Source organism: Podarcis pityusensis (assembly GCF_964106645.2).
Source record: "Podarcis pityusensis genome assembly, chromosome: 7".
In the NCBI taxonomy this organism is placed as follows: domain Eukaryota; kingdom Metazoa; phylum Chordata; class Lepidosauria; order Squamata; family Lacertidae; genus Podarcis; species Podarcis pityusensis.
The window spans coordinates 3,650,153-3,667,334 of NC_138031.1; the positions used below are offsets into that span (position 1 = coordinate 3,650,153).

The 17,182-nt window shown below is 49.4% G+C and overlaps 2 protein-coding genes and 1 long non-coding RNA gene across 3 annotated transcripts in view; 1 reads left to right on the forward strand and 2 right to left on the reverse strand.

Annotated features, from left to right (window-relative positions):
* The window catches only part of RHPN1 (rhophilin Rho GTPase binding protein 1), a 154,893-nt gene that overhangs the window by 101,492 nt on the left and 36,219 nt on the right, over nucleotides 1-17,182 (reverse strand). The window lies entirely within an intron of this gene.
* On the reverse strand, nucleotides 1,830-4,972 carry LOC308480984. Its single transcript, XR_013988386.1, has 2 exons — nucleotides 4,574-4,972; nucleotides 1,830-4,409 (listed from the first exon to the last, which is right to left on the reverse strand). It is a non-coding gene; the product is annotated as an uncharacterized lncRNA (long non-coding RNA).
* On the forward strand, nucleotides 3,824-7,608 carry LOC308480916 (lymphocyte antigen 6E-like). Its single transcript, XM_081012910.1, has 3 exons — nucleotides 3,824-4,340; nucleotides 4,979-5,098; nucleotides 7,101-7,608. The coding sequence occupies exons 1-3, from the start codon at nucleotides 4,202-4,204 to the stop codon at nucleotides 7,295-7,297; spliced, it is 456 nt and encodes a 151-aa protein (XP_080869036.1). The 5' UTR covers nucleotides 3,824-4,201; the 3' UTR covers nucleotides 7,298-7,608.

Sequence of the window (17,182 nt, forward strand, 5' to 3'; positions counted from 1 at the left end):
ACAAGCAGCCTCACATCTCCAACCTTTTTAAAGGGTGCATAGCCTACCCCCCTTTTTTTAAAATGAAGGAACACTAAAGCTGGCCAGAAATAGTGCAGGGACTGTTTTCTGAAAGAAGACTCTGGCGAAAACTTTGGTTAGGTTTTCCTAATCCAGTCTGTGCCCTCTGTATCAGAGACGCTCTTCATCCCATGCCTTGCTTCACGAATTTTGCAAGTTTGGGAATCTCTGGCTGTGCTTTGAAAGCTCCTGGGTCCTGTTAGGGCAGGGGTCAGCAAACTTTTTCAGCAGGGGGTCAATCCACTGTCCCTCAGACCTTGTGGGGGGCCGGACTATATTTTGGGAAAAAAATATGAACAAATTCCTGTGCCCCACAAATAACCCAGAGATGCATTTTAAATAAAAGCACACATTCTACTCATGTAAAAACACCAGGCAGGCCCCACAAATAACCCAGAGATGCATTTTAAATAAAAGCACACATTCTACTCATGTAAAAACACCAGGCAGGCCCCACAAATAACCCAGAGATGCATTTTAAATAAAAGGGCATATTCTACCCATGTAAAAACACACTGATTCCCGGACCATCCGCGGGAAGGCGATTGGGCCAGATCTAGCCCCCGGACCTTAGTTTGCCTACCCATGTGTTAGGGAATACGTTGAAGCAAGCAACTGTATCTGTAGTCAAAAGAGTCTAGGCGGTTGGGCAAAGATGAAGAGCAGACAGGTGAGTACTTCGAAACAACAAATCTCCTCCAAAACCCACAGGAAGAAATGCCCAAATCGCTACCTACTGCACCAGAAGGCAGGAGAAGTTATGTTTATGAAAAAGTTGGGAAAACGCCACCATTACCTGCCGGAGCATTTGGTAGCTGTCGCCTGAAATCACACAAGAACCTTTGGTTTACGCTATGTACTGACAAACCTACAGCACTTGGTTCAATTTCAGTGTAATCATTGTGATTTGATTTAAGAAGGCATCCTTGTTCAGAAAATTCCTGTTTGCAGGCGCAACATAAGCCATGAAATTGGGGTTGGGGGGGAACAGCGTGATTTCACAGGTTTGTGCTGTCGGTCTGGAGTGGAAGTTTATCCATGAAAAGAACTCTTAAATAATATTTCAAAGTTATCGCGGTGGGTGGTTCAAAGATTTCTACTGGAAGAATAACACTACTACGCCACAATCCTGATAAAAATGCTTCTAGTTTGCTTGTATTCCTACAAATTGAGAGTGGTGCGGTGCTACAAATGGATTTTTGTTTCCATACAAAATGGTAACTGGTGCTTTTTGCCACACATGAACCAAACACGCCTATAACGCAATTCCGGCTTCTCAGAAGTGCTCTGGAGTCTAGTATTTTTCTAAAGTCACATTCAAGGAACTCAGGTTCTTGGGCGATGGATTGTTTACGGCTTGTTTGATGTTAAGTTGCCTGGAAAGCTGTTCATTAAAATATGAGTATTTTTGTCTATGACAGACTTCGGGTTTTTCAAATGTGTGTGCTGAAAACAAAGGTGGGAGCAACTTGCTTCAAAATCTTACATTTCTTTGGTTTCCATCAATACTTTTTGCCTTATTTGGGTGTTGAGTCTCCTTGAGTGTCAGTAAACTCTCTCCCCAGTTTAGAGCCCTTCATGGGGTTGTGCGTGAAAATTAAAAGCAGGAAGCTTGTTCTATGTGTAAAAATTAAATTAAAAAACCCAGCAAGTCAGGTAATAATAATAATAATAATAGAAAAAACACATGGGACATTTTTTAAATAACCCAAACATGTTGACATTGACTGGAATGAAGAAAAAAAGAAAACTGCAGTGACAAAAACCAATAGATTTCGAGGAATTTATTTTTTGTACTAGGTGATCTTTATTTACAGAACCAAAAATTGGCTGGAATTTGGGAGCGCTGTTTACCACTGTGCCAGTGGCAACAAACTAGGAGAATTCCATTGTAAGTCTACTTCTGTGTAAATTCTGCGGCCGTGAAGCTTACTGGGTGACTTTGGGACAGTCACTCGCTCTCAGCCTATCCTACCTTGCAGGGAGGTTGTTGTGGGGACTGAATAGGGAGGGGAAGAACCTGTCAACATGCAGAGGGCCGGGAGGCCAGCTGGCAAGCCCCAGCTGTGCCGTCTCCATCCATCAGCCCGTGCTGCGACGTAAATCAGCGACCCGGGCTTCAAAGCCAGGGCACGCTATCAGCAGAGAGAACTGCGAGCACAGAATAGGCATGAGGCTTGTGGATGCATACTACAACTACAGATTTATTAATCATAAATCAGGGCAAAGAAACATGTCTCTCTCGTGCATAGCTGTCAACTTACAGATTTGAAAATACGGGATCAGCAGCCAAAATAAGTGATTTCATTCCCCCCCACCATGTGCCCCAGCTCCAGACAGACCTTTTCCCTGGCAAGGGTGAGTGGGCCCTCGATGATGTATCCATCCGTTTCTGAGCACAGGTATGTTCAACTTCTGAGCCCCTCCGAGCCAAAGGCAGAAAGCCCAGCCAGCAGCCAAACGAAGCCTCAAGCGGTGGTTCCCACAGCGCAGCAACCCGGCAAAGGGGATGCAGCAAGGAAAACCACCATCACCTCTCCACTGGGAAGCGCTGAGCAAAGGCGAGTCCCCAGGCAATGCGGCCGATTTGATCGGCACAAGGCATGCAAGCTCCACCCCCCAGTCGTTCTCAGACTCCTTATTGGGTGAGCAACGCAGCCAAGCCACACAGTTGGAGCCTCCCTCCTTCCTGGCCGGCAGGGAGGGAGGGAGAGGAGCTGCTTCCTTTGAAACCCGGGAAATTTAAGGGACATCATCAATAAGGGACAGCAGCAGGACACGGCGCTGGGATAAGGGAGTTTCCCACCAAATAAGGGACAGTTGACAGCTATGCTCTCGTCGTCTCAGAGAGAATGGGAAAAGCAAAAGCAATACAACGGAAGTTCCCAGCATACTGTGCTGGAATGTAAACAGACATGTGACACGTAACAATCCCATGTCTGTTCCTTACGGTGGAATGGAAATGTCAACACAACCATGAGTGCCACGTTGAGTTCCTTGGGGGGGCCAAAGGTGGGATATTAATGCAATAAATACATGTAGCTATATTAATTCATAGACACACACAAACACATTGCAAAGAGCAGAAATGTGCCCTGCAGCCTGAGTGGGACCTGATTCTACTTGAGACCGGTCCCTGGTCATTATGGTCGACACAAAGCCCTGAGCAATTCCCTTCTCCATGATGTTGCCTTTGAGGGAAGCACACAGAGAGGCAACCTGAGAAGGGGCCTTTTCAGTGGTGGCCCCGCACTTGTGCATGCTCTCCCCAGGGCAACATGCCGGTTCCCCCATTGTCAGTTGTGAGGCAGCAGACAAAACCCACAGGCCTTCGGCCTTTGATTTGCAGGTTAACCAGTTATGCCCTCAGCCTCTGTCCGGGCTCCTCATTCTTTTCCTTTTCCTTTTTTTATTGGAAATCGTTTTTATTTGATTTTACAAATATAAATTTATAACAAAACCAAATGCATATAAAGAGATTACGGTACTCTGAATCTCAAGACTCCCCCCCCCCCCATTCCCCTCCATAGGTCCTACTGTCAACTTTTGCAACTGCTTTTCATAATTATATTTTCCATCTCTCCATATTGTCCATAGTATTTGTTACATTACAAGTGAGATTAAAATCCTGCTAATGTTTTCATCTGCTTATAGCGCTCTCCTATATAAATTATAATCCCCCCCCCCAATCTTTCTTGGAAATTTTTTGAATTCTTGGTTCCTGAGCTTTCCAGTCAGTTTTGCCATTTCGGAGTAGTTTTGCCATTTCTTTCCAGAGAGGATGCATTATTTTCTCATTTTTTATTTTGGGACAAGCGCTTTAGGTCTTGTTTTATTGCTGTATTTTTATATTGGTCTCTGTGCATTATGTTTCTATTTTTACCTTGCACGAGGCACTGTAAAAAGCGATGAAAGAATGAGGATAATGATGGTGATGACAACAAAAATTACAGACTCCAAGGACTTTATTATACCAGCGAGAAGGGCTTGCAAGCAATAGCCAGAGAGGCTTGATCCCAGCACCTCTTGACGCAGGAATTAGGCGCTGACTGTAGAAGACCGCGACACCCGAAAACTATTTAAAAGTAACGCTGAGGCTATTGTGAGTGGTGCAATCCTGATTTAGATCCCAGTCCTGTGAATGCCAGACTTTATGGTGACCGAAGCTGAATTTAGGGCGTGCCTGTATATATTCTGCGAAGCAGCTTCCTCTTGTCATCAGAAGAAGATGAGGAGCCTTCTGGTTACTGTTTTGGCTGCCGTCCTTTGGTCAGGCAAAGGTGAGAAAGGAGACTGTTTTCTTTGTCCATACACACCGCCGCAAGGTTCCCTCGCCTTGCTTTTAAGAACTGCACGGCAGGGAGACAAAAGTAAAATGATTCCCAGTGTGGATCACAGAATCGTAGAATTGTAGGATTGAGAAGGGACCCCATGCGGTCATCTAGTCCAACCCCATGCAGTGCAGAAATCACAGCTGAAGAAACCCTGATGGTGTGGTGGGAGAAAGACTCACCTGTTGAATTTCTGCCCGACACGCAGCTTTTCAAAGGCGGTGGAGTCGGAGAAGAATCTGGCAGTCCGAGAGACGGAGCAACACTGGAATCTGATTAATATGGAGGCAGTGCAGAATGCGATAATTTATGGATAGAGTTCTTGCCGGGGAGAAATCTGGTGATTGAGAAGTGGGTTGAGTGTGGCAGTCAGAATCCATTGTTTGCAAGCGTGTTGGACAAGGATAATAGCCCCAGTCCAAGTGGTGTAAGAAGAGCTGTTGGATCAGGCCTCCTAGTCCGTTATCCTGTTCTCATAGGGGTAGACTGCGCCTGTCAGTGGAGGTACATCTTTAGTGGACGACAACATATTTTACTGCGAGTGATGGGGGGCTTTTGCATTAATTCTCCTCGCCTTCCTTCTCCAGCTCTGTCGCTGAAATGCTACTCTTGCGCCACGCATTCCAACAGCTCCCACTGCATGATCCCCACGGTGTGCTCAGAGCTTGACAAGTACTGCAAGACCACGGTTGGGCCATCGGAGACGGGTAAGTTGAGTCACGCCTTTGGAAAAGCAGCCATGCTCCCGGCAGCTGGTTTGCATCTAATATCAGCATGTGAAATGATCGGTAAGGAAGAGGGGCAAGCAGCCAAGGCACCTGATACTGAACCTGCCCAGCGTTGCCATAAAAATGTTTTAAATATTTCGCAAGTGCAAGGCTTGCATCGCTCTCACTCTCTGCCTTAGCGTTCCCGTCTTTGCAATATGGATGGGATTTATTCGCATTAGGATTAGCAGAGTAATTAGTTTCCTTTTGTTCTTGTTTTTATTATGTATTTTGTGTTTTTTATATTGTAATTTTATGTTGTGAATGGTCCTGAGATCTACGGATAGAAAAAAATGGTATACAAATTCAGTTCTTTTTTACCTGGGGGGGATGCAGGGATACGCATACCCCTAAATCTTTGTACTTTTGTCCATTTACTGTATTTACTTTTCCCAATTGGAATTATAAAATGATGTTTTTCTTGAGTCAAAATGAGAGTACCCCTAAACATTTTTTAAAGAAAAAAAGCACTGTAAAAATTTATTTACGTAGTAACAACAACAACTTTTTTTGTATGAACATGAACTCTGTTCTTTGGTTCTATGTTTTGGAATTTTGGACTAAAATTCTGGATTTCTCGGCTAGTTTGCCTGTACAACAACCACTTCTGTATGAGGGAAGATGAAAAAACAGCAACTACCAATGAACCAGAGGTCCCTTCTTCATGGTCTGCAGAAGGGACATCTTGGCTCATTTGGAAGCTGCTCACATCTTCCTTGGAATGTGTGTACGACTCCTTAGATTTCTCTATCGCACTTGCCAGTGACCACACTGAGTCCATTCCTGGGTTAAAAACACTGGGTAAGGGCCATAGCTTGCTGGTAGAGGATCTGCTTTGCAAGCAAAGGGTCCCAGGTTTTATCTTTGCCCGCAACTCCTGGTAGCTGCCAGTCAGTGTAGACAATACTGAGTCAGATGGACCAATGGTCTGACTCAGAAGATGGCAAGTTCCTACATCCCACTACAAGGGGGTGAAGAGCAAGCTCACTTCTCAGTAGGCAGGTGCTGCCAATAGTGCCTACACCTTTTGCTTCCTAACTTTCCTTCTACAAAGGCTAGAAACTTACTTTAAAAACTCCCTGAAAGCTCAGAGTCGAGTTCCCTTGCTGGCTCTTGGCCTGCTACAGCAGAACCCACCTCTTGCTAGTAGAATCAATGGTTCATCAGGGAGAGTTACAGTGGTACCTCTGGTTGCGAATGGGATCTGTTCCGGAGCCCCGTTCGCAACCTGAAAGGAACGCAACCTGCATCTGCATGTCTGCGCACGCGCGGGTCGCGATTTGCCACTTCTGCGCATGCGTGTGACGTCATTTTGCGCATCTGTACATGCACGAGCGACAAAACCCAGAAGTAACCCTTTCCGGTACTTCTGGGTCGCCGCAGGACACAACCTGAAAACGCGCAACCTGAAGCAAATGTAACATGGGGTATGACTGCACAGTGGTACCTCGGGTTACATATGCTTCAGGTTACAGACTCCGCTAACCCAGAAATAGTACCTCGGGTTAAGAACTTTGCTTCAGGATGAGAACAGAAATTGTGCTCCGGTGGCGCGGCGGCAGCGGGAGGCCCCATTAGCTAAAGTGGTGCTTCAGGTTAAGAACAGTTTCAGGTTAAGAACAGACCTCCAGAACGAATTAAGTTCTTAACCCGAGGTACCACTGTATCAGGAAACAGGGAATATCCTTGTCAATGGGGACAGCTGGAATGCATGATCACATTTCTCTGGAACTTCTCAGTAGGATTAAGTCTTCTGGGTAGGGTTGGATTTCCCAGCAACAACATGTGCCAACATCCCTTCATTCTCAGATGAGGTCACAAGCTGCAAGGTTGCCTATTGATTATGGATTAGGATGTGGGGAGCCAGAACAGCATACCAGGAATGGGTGAGACTTCTCCTTAACTCCCCTCCCTCTCTCTTGCTATTCCTTCGTTGATCAAGGCTCCTCAAGCACGGCACATGTCTCCAAGACGTGCGCGCTGGAATGCGCCGAAACCAAGCAGCATGGCGTTTCCACATCCTGCTGCCAGAGAGACTTTTGCAACCGGAACGGAGCGGCCAGAACGAGACCTGGCAATGTGGAGCTGCTTGCCATCGTGGTTCCTCTTGCCAGTGCAATTCCCTGGGTTGGACCTTGAAGCTTCGGGCAAAGAACTTTCACCCAGATTGTTCTCCTTTTCTATTTGTGGGGCTATAAAATTATAGATCACATTCATTAGGGGGCACCGGGGGCTGGAAAATTGAATTCTAAGTGCATTTCAAAGGAACATTCCTGTCCTAAGTGCATTTTCTCTGAAGTTAAAGTCCTGTGGATTTGATAGAACTAAATTTGAGTGAGCCTCCTCAGGATTCCCCAGTCTTGTTTTAATTCCCAGCCTCAGTTGGTTATAATCTGTATGTGAAAAGTGTGTTTTCATCAATAAAACACAGGGGTCCAGCGATAGGAAGTGGATGTAAGCTTGACAATTTTGGGGCCTCTTTCGGAGAGGGATCCACGAGCCTGTTGATTTCGTTTCCTCGCTTTCCCAACCTTAAATTTAGTTCTCCGCATTGCTGCATTTGCCTGTGGTTTTTAAAAAGCCCTCTCAAAACTTTATCGGCATTTTATTGCATATTTTCCTCACACGCACTCATTTTTTTGCAAGCAATTCCCCCCCATATAAAGATTTTTTTTGTATGTCATTTTCATGAATATATGCATTTTATGGACATGAAAGGCAGATTGTAACCTTGGCTAACAAATAATAATAATAATAATAATAATAATAATAATAATAATAAATTTTATTTATACCCCGCCCTCCCCAGCCAAGACCGGGCTCAGGGCGGCTAACACCAGGTATAAAAACCATTGATTAAAATACAACTTTAAAACAAGATTAAGCAGAACATTAAAATGCAGCCTCATTTCAGTAGAAACTCAAATCAAAAACTTTTTGGGGATGAAAACGTCAAATCTTCACCAAGGCCAACTATCCAGACTGGTCCTATATGGGCCAGAAAAAAGCCAGGGAAGTCCCCAAATAGGAGTTCAATCACAGAAGGAGAAAGGAAAGAGGGGAAGGGGATCAAGTTGATTCCAAGCCAAAGGCCAGGCGGAACAACTCTGTCTTACAGGCCCTGTGGAACGAAATCAGATCCTGCAGGGCCCTGGTCTCATGAGGCAGAGCGTTCCACCAGGCCGGAGCCATCACTGAAAAGGCCCTGGCTCTGGTTGAGGCTAATCTGACTTCCTTAGGGCCCAGGACCTCTAGGGTGTTGCTATTCATGGACCTTAAGTTCCTCCGCGGGGCATTCCGGGAGAGGTGGTCCCGTAGGTACGAGGGTCCTAGGCTGTGAGTTTTCATGTTTTCTGCAGACTTTAACTAGGAATGTTTCCAGGTTAACCCAATTGTGGTCTGTAGCTACCTCCCTTCTCTCCCCAAATCAAGCATTCTGTGTGATGTGAAATCTTGCCTGAAATCTTACCCATGAGAATTTGATTTGATCACAGAATTGCAGAGTCGGAAGGGGCACCATCTAGTCCAACTCCCTGCTTTCCAGGAATGATATTATATAACAGGAACGGTATCATATCCCATTTACTATTTCTTTTTTATCACATTCAAGAGCTTGGGCTGCAACAAGCACTCTTCCGAAGAAAGCTTGCTCTAGCTTCCAGAACATAAATTAGGTGGCTGTTGTAAAGATTCTTAAATCTTAATTAACTCACAAAACCATTGAATTCATAATTGCGGAGGTTCTTAATTGTTCCAGAAATGAGCAGGTATCCTCTTGGTACAGAAATCGCTTTCTCCGCTACACTGGTCCACCCACTAAAAGTTCCTTCTCTGTTGTATAACCATAGTGTTATACAAGATGCGACTCTTAATTTCAGGGTCCTGAGTTTGAATCTCAGGGTCGTTGGGCGAAAAGATCCCTGCATTGAAGAGGGTTGGGCCAGATGATCCAGTCCTAGGGTTCTACATGCTGCTTCATGCGGATCATTGCTGACTTTGGGGTGCAATCCTGATGCTCCTTCTTCAGATTCAGCCCTGCTGATAACTCTTAACTAACGCAGTCGTCCCAGGGGAATCTTAACGCAAAAGTTGATCGTAACACAAAAGTTCAAAGTAAAAGTAAATCAGTGTATTATGCAGGATGCTGGTGAGCATCCTATGAGCACTGGGACAGAAGAAAAGCAGAATCATGTCATGCTTAGATGTTCTTCCAAAGCGGGGGGAAATAAATGAAAAAAGGAAGAGATGTTTGGTGTTGATTTGATTTAGCTATTCACGCTTGTGCAATGTTACCTGTTGAGGTGAAAGCAGATGCAACTGAAATTGTCACGTGCCTGTTGCATGTTCCTTTGAGCCTGTGTTTGCCAGGAAATAAATGGTTGCTTGGTGCCAGAAGACACATGCAAGGAAGGAGTTCAACACATGCACTGCGATCTGTGCCAGCATCCTCGCTTCCCACTCCTTTCTCCTAAAAAAGCCCTTCTTCACGCAGCGCGTAGGTAACCTGCAGAACTCACTCCTGCAGGAGGGCAGTGGTGGTCTCAAACTTGCATGGCTTCAGTGGCATAGCATGGATTGCCAGTGCCCGGGGCTGCACAGAGTGGATGGGAAATGGGCAAAGTACACATGCACATTCAACTACCTAATTACATCCACATCACCCAGGAAATGGTGGTGATGATGATGATTTATACCCCATCCATTCTCTTCTTAAGTTCCTATGGATAGTCTGATTCACTATAAGGCAGTTTCCTATGTTCCCATGAACAAAACTCTCTGCAAGTCACGAAGCTGAGCAAAGGGATCCTTTCTTCAATCTCTCCTGAATCCACGCCCTGTCAGTTTCACTGAATGGCCTGAAATGACCTCACGGGATCTCTCCTTTTGCCCTGGTCTGAAAGGAGGCGATCTCTTCATTGGGGCTGCGACTTCTATTTTATTCATTTACTTTAGGAAACCTATATGCCGCCTGTAAAAACACTAGACAAACCCAGCAGCCTCAAAAGCTTCTTAAAAGGTAAAGGGACCCCTGACCATCAGGTCCAGTCGTGGCCGACTCTGGGGTTGCGGCGCTCATCTCGCTTTACTGGCCAAGGGAACCGGCGTCCAGCTTCCGGGTCATGTGGCCAGCATGACTAAGCCGTTTCTGGTGAACCAGAGCAGCGCACGGAAACGCCGTTTACCTTCCCGCTGGAGCGGTACCTATTTATCTACTTGCACTTTGACGTGCTTTTGAACTGCTAGGTGGGCAGGAGCAGGGACCGAGTAACAGGAGCTCACCCCGTCGCGGGGATTCGAACCGCCGACCTTCTGATCAGCAAGGCCTAGGCTCTGTGGCTTAACCCACAGCGCCACCCGCATCCCCAAAAGCTTCTTACCCAAAGATAAAAATTACAGCCGATGTGCAAAAGTTAAAATATTAAAGCAGATTGAAATCTGAAGCCTCCGATTCTTTTCTTTCCAGAGGGGAGTCGACATTTGCAAAATTTCAAAATACCCTGAGTGGATGCTTTATTCACCCACCATGATCACACCACCGACTTCGACTTCTAGTCCTGGGATAATGTGGTTGACTGAAGAGCAGTGGCGTAGCGTGGGGGGTGCAGGGGGGGCCGGCCGCACCGGGCGCAACATCTGGGGGGGGCGCGCGCTCGCAGCTCTCTGCCCCTACCTGGCTCACTCTCTCTCACTCACTGCAATGCTGGCTGTGCAAATCCGATCCGAGCCGCTGGGTCGCCGCCCACTGTGGAGGGGGTGGGTGCCAGGCGTGCGGTGCAGAGAGAGAGCGAGGGACTATCTGGGGGAGGGACAGTGCAGCGGCCACCCAGCGCAGCGCTGAGCGCGGGAGAGAACCACACCAGACCAGACCAGGCAGCAGCAAGAAGAAGCTGGCAGCGGCGGCAGGTTAGGGGTTAGGGGGCGCAAATTACTTGCCTTGCCCCGGGTTAGGGGGCGCAAATTACTTGCCTTGCCCCAGGTGCTGACAACCCACGCTACGCCGTTGCTGAAGAGCAATGTCTGGCTTGAGGTGCCTGCCCTGCCCTGTGGAAGTTGCAGGAGTGGTTTTTCCAGTAGCTGCACCTCAGAGGTGTGCAAGGTCTCTGTAGCATCACGATGCACCTACTGACCTTTCCAACGGGGTGCAGTTATGCAAAGCCCTGTGGTTTGGGGTCATCTCAGGAGTCATAAGAAGAACCGCGCAGGATCAGGCCAAAGATCCACCTTCCCAGCCTTTGTTGCCCAACAGCAGCAAGCAGGGAATCAAGGCAAGAGGGTTCTTTGCCCGTTCGCCACCTCCGGCGAGCGACATTCAGAGATACGCGGCTCCTAAACATGGAGGTTCCATTGAGGCTCCGAGTCACTGCTACAATGAAATGTTTTATCGCTCGTTTGCTACCTGGGGCTCCTTTTCTTCAATTTTTTTATTTTTTTATTTTTAGGTAGGTAGCTGTGTTGGTCCGATGCTGTCAAAATAAAAATAATAAAAGTAAAAAATTGTCCAGTAGCACCTTATTGACCAACTAAGTTTGTTCTGGTATAAGCTTTTGTATAAGCTTTTTTTAGTTGGTCTGTGGTACTGGAGGAGACTCTTGAGAGTCCCATAGACTGCAAGAAGATCAAACCTCTCCATTTTGAAGGAAATCAGCCCAGAGTGCTCACTGGAAGGACAGATCCTGAAGTTGAGGCTCCAAGACTTTGGCCACCTCATGAGAAGAGAAGACTCCCTGGAGAAGACCCTGAAGCTGGGAAAGATGGAGGGCACAAGGAGAAGGGGAGGACAGAGGACGAGATGGTGGGACAGTGTTCTCAAAGCTACCAGCATGAGTTTGACCAAACTGTGGGAGGCAGTGGAAGACAGGAGTGCCTGGCGTGCTCTGGTCCAGGGGGTCACGAAGAGTCGGACACGACTAAACGACTGAACAACAACAACAAGTTTGTTCTGGTATAAGCTTTCGTATAAGCTTTTTTAAGTTGGTCTATAAGGTGCTACTGGACATTTTATTTTATTCTTTATCTTCATTGAGTTTTAATAATGACAGGCAGGTACAGCAAAAACAACAACAACAACAACCAGAAAAATGAAATAAAAATTTGCTTTTTTAATCACACTTGCCAGTGAATAAGGATAGCATATTTACTGAGTCAATCATGAAACATACCCAAAGCATGTGTGTTTTATAATTACACGGCCTAAATCAAAGCTATTACATTTTTTTTTGTACGTTTCAAAAACGAGATTTGAAAGCAGCTGTTATGTACTGAGTTGAATAGGATCCAAACTGTAGCAGTCTGATTGGTCCTAGAACAATAGGATCCAAAAGGCAGCAGTCTGATTGGTCCTAGAACAATAGGATTCAGAATGCAGCAGTCTGATTGGTCCTAGAACAATGCAGCAGTATGATTGGTTGGCAGGAACCACCCAATCCTGCTCCAGATAGAAGTGAATCCACAACCTGATTGGCTTACAGTAGAATTTCGACGAGCCACCACTGAGGGCTGCGGCGAAAAGTGCCCCTTCAGCTGTTCCATTATTGTTTTGTATGGAACAGTAGCGACGTCTTCAGGCACAAGAAGTTGCACACCATTCCAAGAAAGATAGGGTCATCTCCCGGGTCCTGGACTGGGTGTGGAGGGGATGGCCCAGCAGCAGCCCCGGGCCAGAATTCGCCGGCTACACAACCCGCAAACATGAACTGTCGGCCCACAAGGGGTGCCTGTTATGGGGAAGCAGAGTCGTTGTTCCCCAGCCCCTCTGCAAAAGGGTCCTCACAGCCCTACACGAGACACATCCAGGGGTAGTAAGAATGAAGGCCCTTGCCAGGAGTTATGTGTGGTGGCCGGGGATCGATGGAGAGATAGAGGCCTGGGTCAAACACTGCCAGGCCTGCCAAGAATCCCGCCCAGATCCCCCAAGGGCCCCAGTCCAGTCCTGGGAGTCCGCCCGAGCACCATGGTCACGCCTGCATGTGGATTTCGCTGGCCCCTTTCAGGGGAAAACATTCTTCATAGTGGTGGACTCCTACACCAAATGGCTGGAAGTCGCACTGGTACCGTCCACTTCCACGTCCGCAGCCATCCGGGTACTACGCAGGCTGTTTGCAACCCACGGGCTCCCTGACACTCTCGTCTCAGACAACGGGACTGCATTTACGTCAGGAGAATTCCAAACCTTCACAGCGCAGAACGCCATCCGCCACATCCGTTCGGCGCCGTTCCACCCTGCCACCAATGGCCAAGCAGAACGCATGGTGCGGACCACCAAGGACACCCTTCGCCGCATGACGCAAGGGGACTGGGAGTACCGCCTTGCCACATTCCTTCTAGCACAGCACAGCACCCCCAGCTCAACGACTGGCCGGAGCCCCGCTGAACTACTAATGGGTCGGCGCCTTGCAATCAGATTGGACCGCCTTCACCCCGATAGAGCTCAGGATGAGGTAGTGGTGGGGGAAGGCAGGAACCCCCGGACCTTCGAGGCCCAGGACCCAGTGTACGCAAAGAATTTTGGGGCAGGCCCAGCATGGGTACCCGCCACAATCACCAGGGTCACTGGCCCCGTGTCGTACGAGGTGCTAACGGATGGGGGGCAATGCTGGCGCCGCCACTGCGACCAGATACGGCGACGATTCCCGGGAGAAAACCAGGAGGAGGACAGGTCAGAGGAGTCCCAAGGGAACAGCGGGGCAGTGAGGCCCATAGAGCAGGAGGGGCCAGCCGGAGAGGCAGAATCAGTAAATGCAGAGAGGACCCGTGAGGCCGAAAGGACACCGGAACCAGAACCACGACTGAGCGAGCCGGTTGCACCAGACCAAACAGCCGCATCACAGCCAGCATCCTTGGAACACGAGCCAGAACCCGGAGCCCGGACCAGGGAACACCCCAGGCCACAACGCACACGTAGGCCGCCGGCATACCTTGAGGACTATGAATGCGACCTCCCGGGCAGGACTGGAACTTAGAGGGGAGGGGTGTTATGTACTGAGTTGAATAGGATCCAAACTGTAGCAGTCTGATTGGTCCTAGAACAATAGGATCCAAAAGGCAGCAGTCTGATTGGTCCTAGAACAATAGGATTCAGAATGCAGCAGTCTGATTGGTCCTAGAACAATGCAGCAGTATGATTGGTTGGCAGGAACCACCCAATCCTGCTCCAGATAGAAGTGAATCCACAACCTGATTGGCTTACAGTAGAATTCCAGAATTAGCCAATCATGTGCAGCCCATTGTGTAAATAATGTATATAAAGCAGATACTGTGAGGGGACATTTATTCATTCCTCCTCACCACTATGAGCTGAATAAAGAGCATGAAATCACTTTGCGACTCTGAGTATATTTCAGCAGCCTTGAACTATACTGAATCAAGACACTTGATCTCTGCAATCCTCAGTCCTTCATCACGGGAAGCTGAGAGTCCTGAGTCACCGTGTTTGTAACACAATAAGGATGCTTTACCAATCACTCCTGCACTGCAGAGGGCTGGACTAGATGACACATGGGACCCCTTCCAACTCTACAATTCTATGGAATTATACCAAATGCTGTGGAAGCCATCTCAAACACTTTGACCCCTAATAATAATAATAATAATAATTTTTTATTTATCCCCCGCCCTTCCCAGTTCAGAAAACCGGGCTCAGGGCGGCTAACAACAAATTTAAAACACTTAATTGATGCAACAAAAAACAGCATAAAATACAGTATGAAACGTGAATAACAATAAATTCAGGATTCAATAATCAATTTGGGGGGGGGGAATCCATCCATTAAACATTAGATGATCCCCAGGACTAGCTGGCTAAATTAGTCCTATTTGGGCCAATGAGGAGACCAGGGGAGAATTAGCTGTGGGATCCCATAGCGGGTGATCTTCATAAAAGGGGAGGGGGAGGGAAAAGAAGGGAAATAAAAGATCAGGCTGAATTCAAATTAAAGGCCAGGCAGAATAGCTCTGTCTTACAGGCCCAACGGAAGGAGGTTAAATCCTGCAGGGCCCTGATCTCATGGGACAGAGCATTCCACCAGGTCGGAGCCATCACTGAGAAGGCCCTGGCCCTGGTGGAGGATAATCTGACTTCCTTAGGGCCCGGGACCGCTAAGCTGTGGTTATTCATGGATCTTAAGGTCCTCTGCGGGGCAGACAAGGAGAGGCGGTCCCGTAAATACAAGGGGCCTAAGCCTTTACCGAGGAAGAGTGGGACACAAATACTACTACTACCACTACTACTACTACTACTACTACTATTACTATATTATTATCATTTATACCCCACCCATCTGGCTGGGTTTCCCCAGCAATTCTGGGAGGCTCCCAACAGAATTAAAAGCACAATAAAACATCAGGCATTAAAAACTTCCCTAAACAGGGCTGCCTTCAGATGTCTTCTAAAAGTTGGATAGTTGTTTATTTCCTTGTCATCTGACGGGAGGGCATTCCACAAGAAAGGCGCCACCACCGAGAAGGCCCTCTGCCTGGTTCCCTGTAACTTCACTTCTTGCAGTGAGAGTACTGCCAGAAGGCGCTTGGAGCTGGACCTCAGTGTCCAGGCTGAACGATGGGGGTGCAGACGCTCCTTCAGGTACAATTCCAAAGAATGATAGAAGCTTATTGTATTTTAGTGTTTTGTTGGAAGCACCCAGAGTGGCTGGGGAAACCCAGCCAGATAGGCGGGGTATACCGTATTTTTCGTTCTATAGGACGCACCGGTCCATAGGACGCACCTCGTTTTTTGGGGGGGGGAAATGAATAAAAAAAATTATTCCCCCCCCCCCCGCGGCTGCCGCCCCAAGCCTCGCGTGCTTCGGGCTGCAGGCTACCGCCCCAAGCCTCGCGCGCTCGGCGGGACCTCCCACCGGGCGCGTGAGGCTTGCAGACACTCGCCCGAAGCACGGGGAGCCCTCCGGAGGGCTCCCCGTGCTTCGGGCGACAGACTGCCGCCCCAAGCCTTGCGCGCTCGGCGGGACCTCCTGCCGGGCGCGCAAGGCTTGCAGACACTCGCCCGAAGCAAGGGGAGCCCTCCGAAGGGCTCCCCGTGCTTCGGGCGACAAGCTGCAGCCCCAAGCCTTGCGCGCTGGGCGGGACCTCCTGCCGGGCGCGCAAGGCTTGCAGACACTCGCCCGAAGCAAGGGGAGCCCTCCGGAGGGCTCCCCGTGCTTCGGGTGACAAGCTGCAGCCCCAAGCCTTGCGCGCTGGGCGGGACCTCCTGCCGGGCGCGCAAGGCTTGCAGACACTCGCCCGAAGCAAGGGGAGCCCTCCGGAGGGCTCCCCGTGCTTCGGGCGACAAGCTGCAGCCCCAAGCCTTGCGCGCTGGGCGGGACCTCCTGCCGGGCGCGCAAGGCTTGCAGACACTCGTCCGAAGCACGGGGAGCCCTCCGGAGGGCTCCCCATGCTTCGGGCGACAAGCTGCAGCCCCAAGCCTTGCGCGCTGGGCGGGACCTCCTGCCGGGCGCGCAAGGCTTGCAGACACTCGCCCGAAGCACGGGGAGCCCTCCGGAGGGCTCCCCGTGCTTCGGGCGACAAGCTGCAGCCCCAAGCCTTGCGCGCTGGGCGGGACCTCCTGCCGGGCGCGCAAGGCTTGCAGACACTCGCCCGAAGCAAGGGGAGCCCTCCGGAGGGCTCCCCGTGCTTCGGGCGACAAGCTGCAGCCCCAAGCCTTGCGCGCTGGGCGGGACCTCCTGCCGGGCGCGCAAGGCTTGCAGACACTCGTCCGAAGCACGGGGAGCCCTCCGGAGGGCTCCCCATGCTTCGGGCGACAAGCTGCAGCCCCAAGCCTTGCGCGCTGGGCGGGACCTCCTGCCGGGCGCGCAAGGCTTGCAGACACTCGCCCGAAGCACGGGGAGCCCTCCGGAGGGCTCCCCGTGCTTCGGGCGACAAGCTGCAGCCCCAAGCCTTGCGCGCTGGGCGGGACCTCCTGCCGGGCGCGCAAGGCTTGCAGACACTCGCCCGAAGCAAGGGGAGCCCTCCGGAGGGCTCCCCGTGCTTCGGGCGACAAGCTGCAGCCCCAAGCCTTGCGCGCTGGGCGGG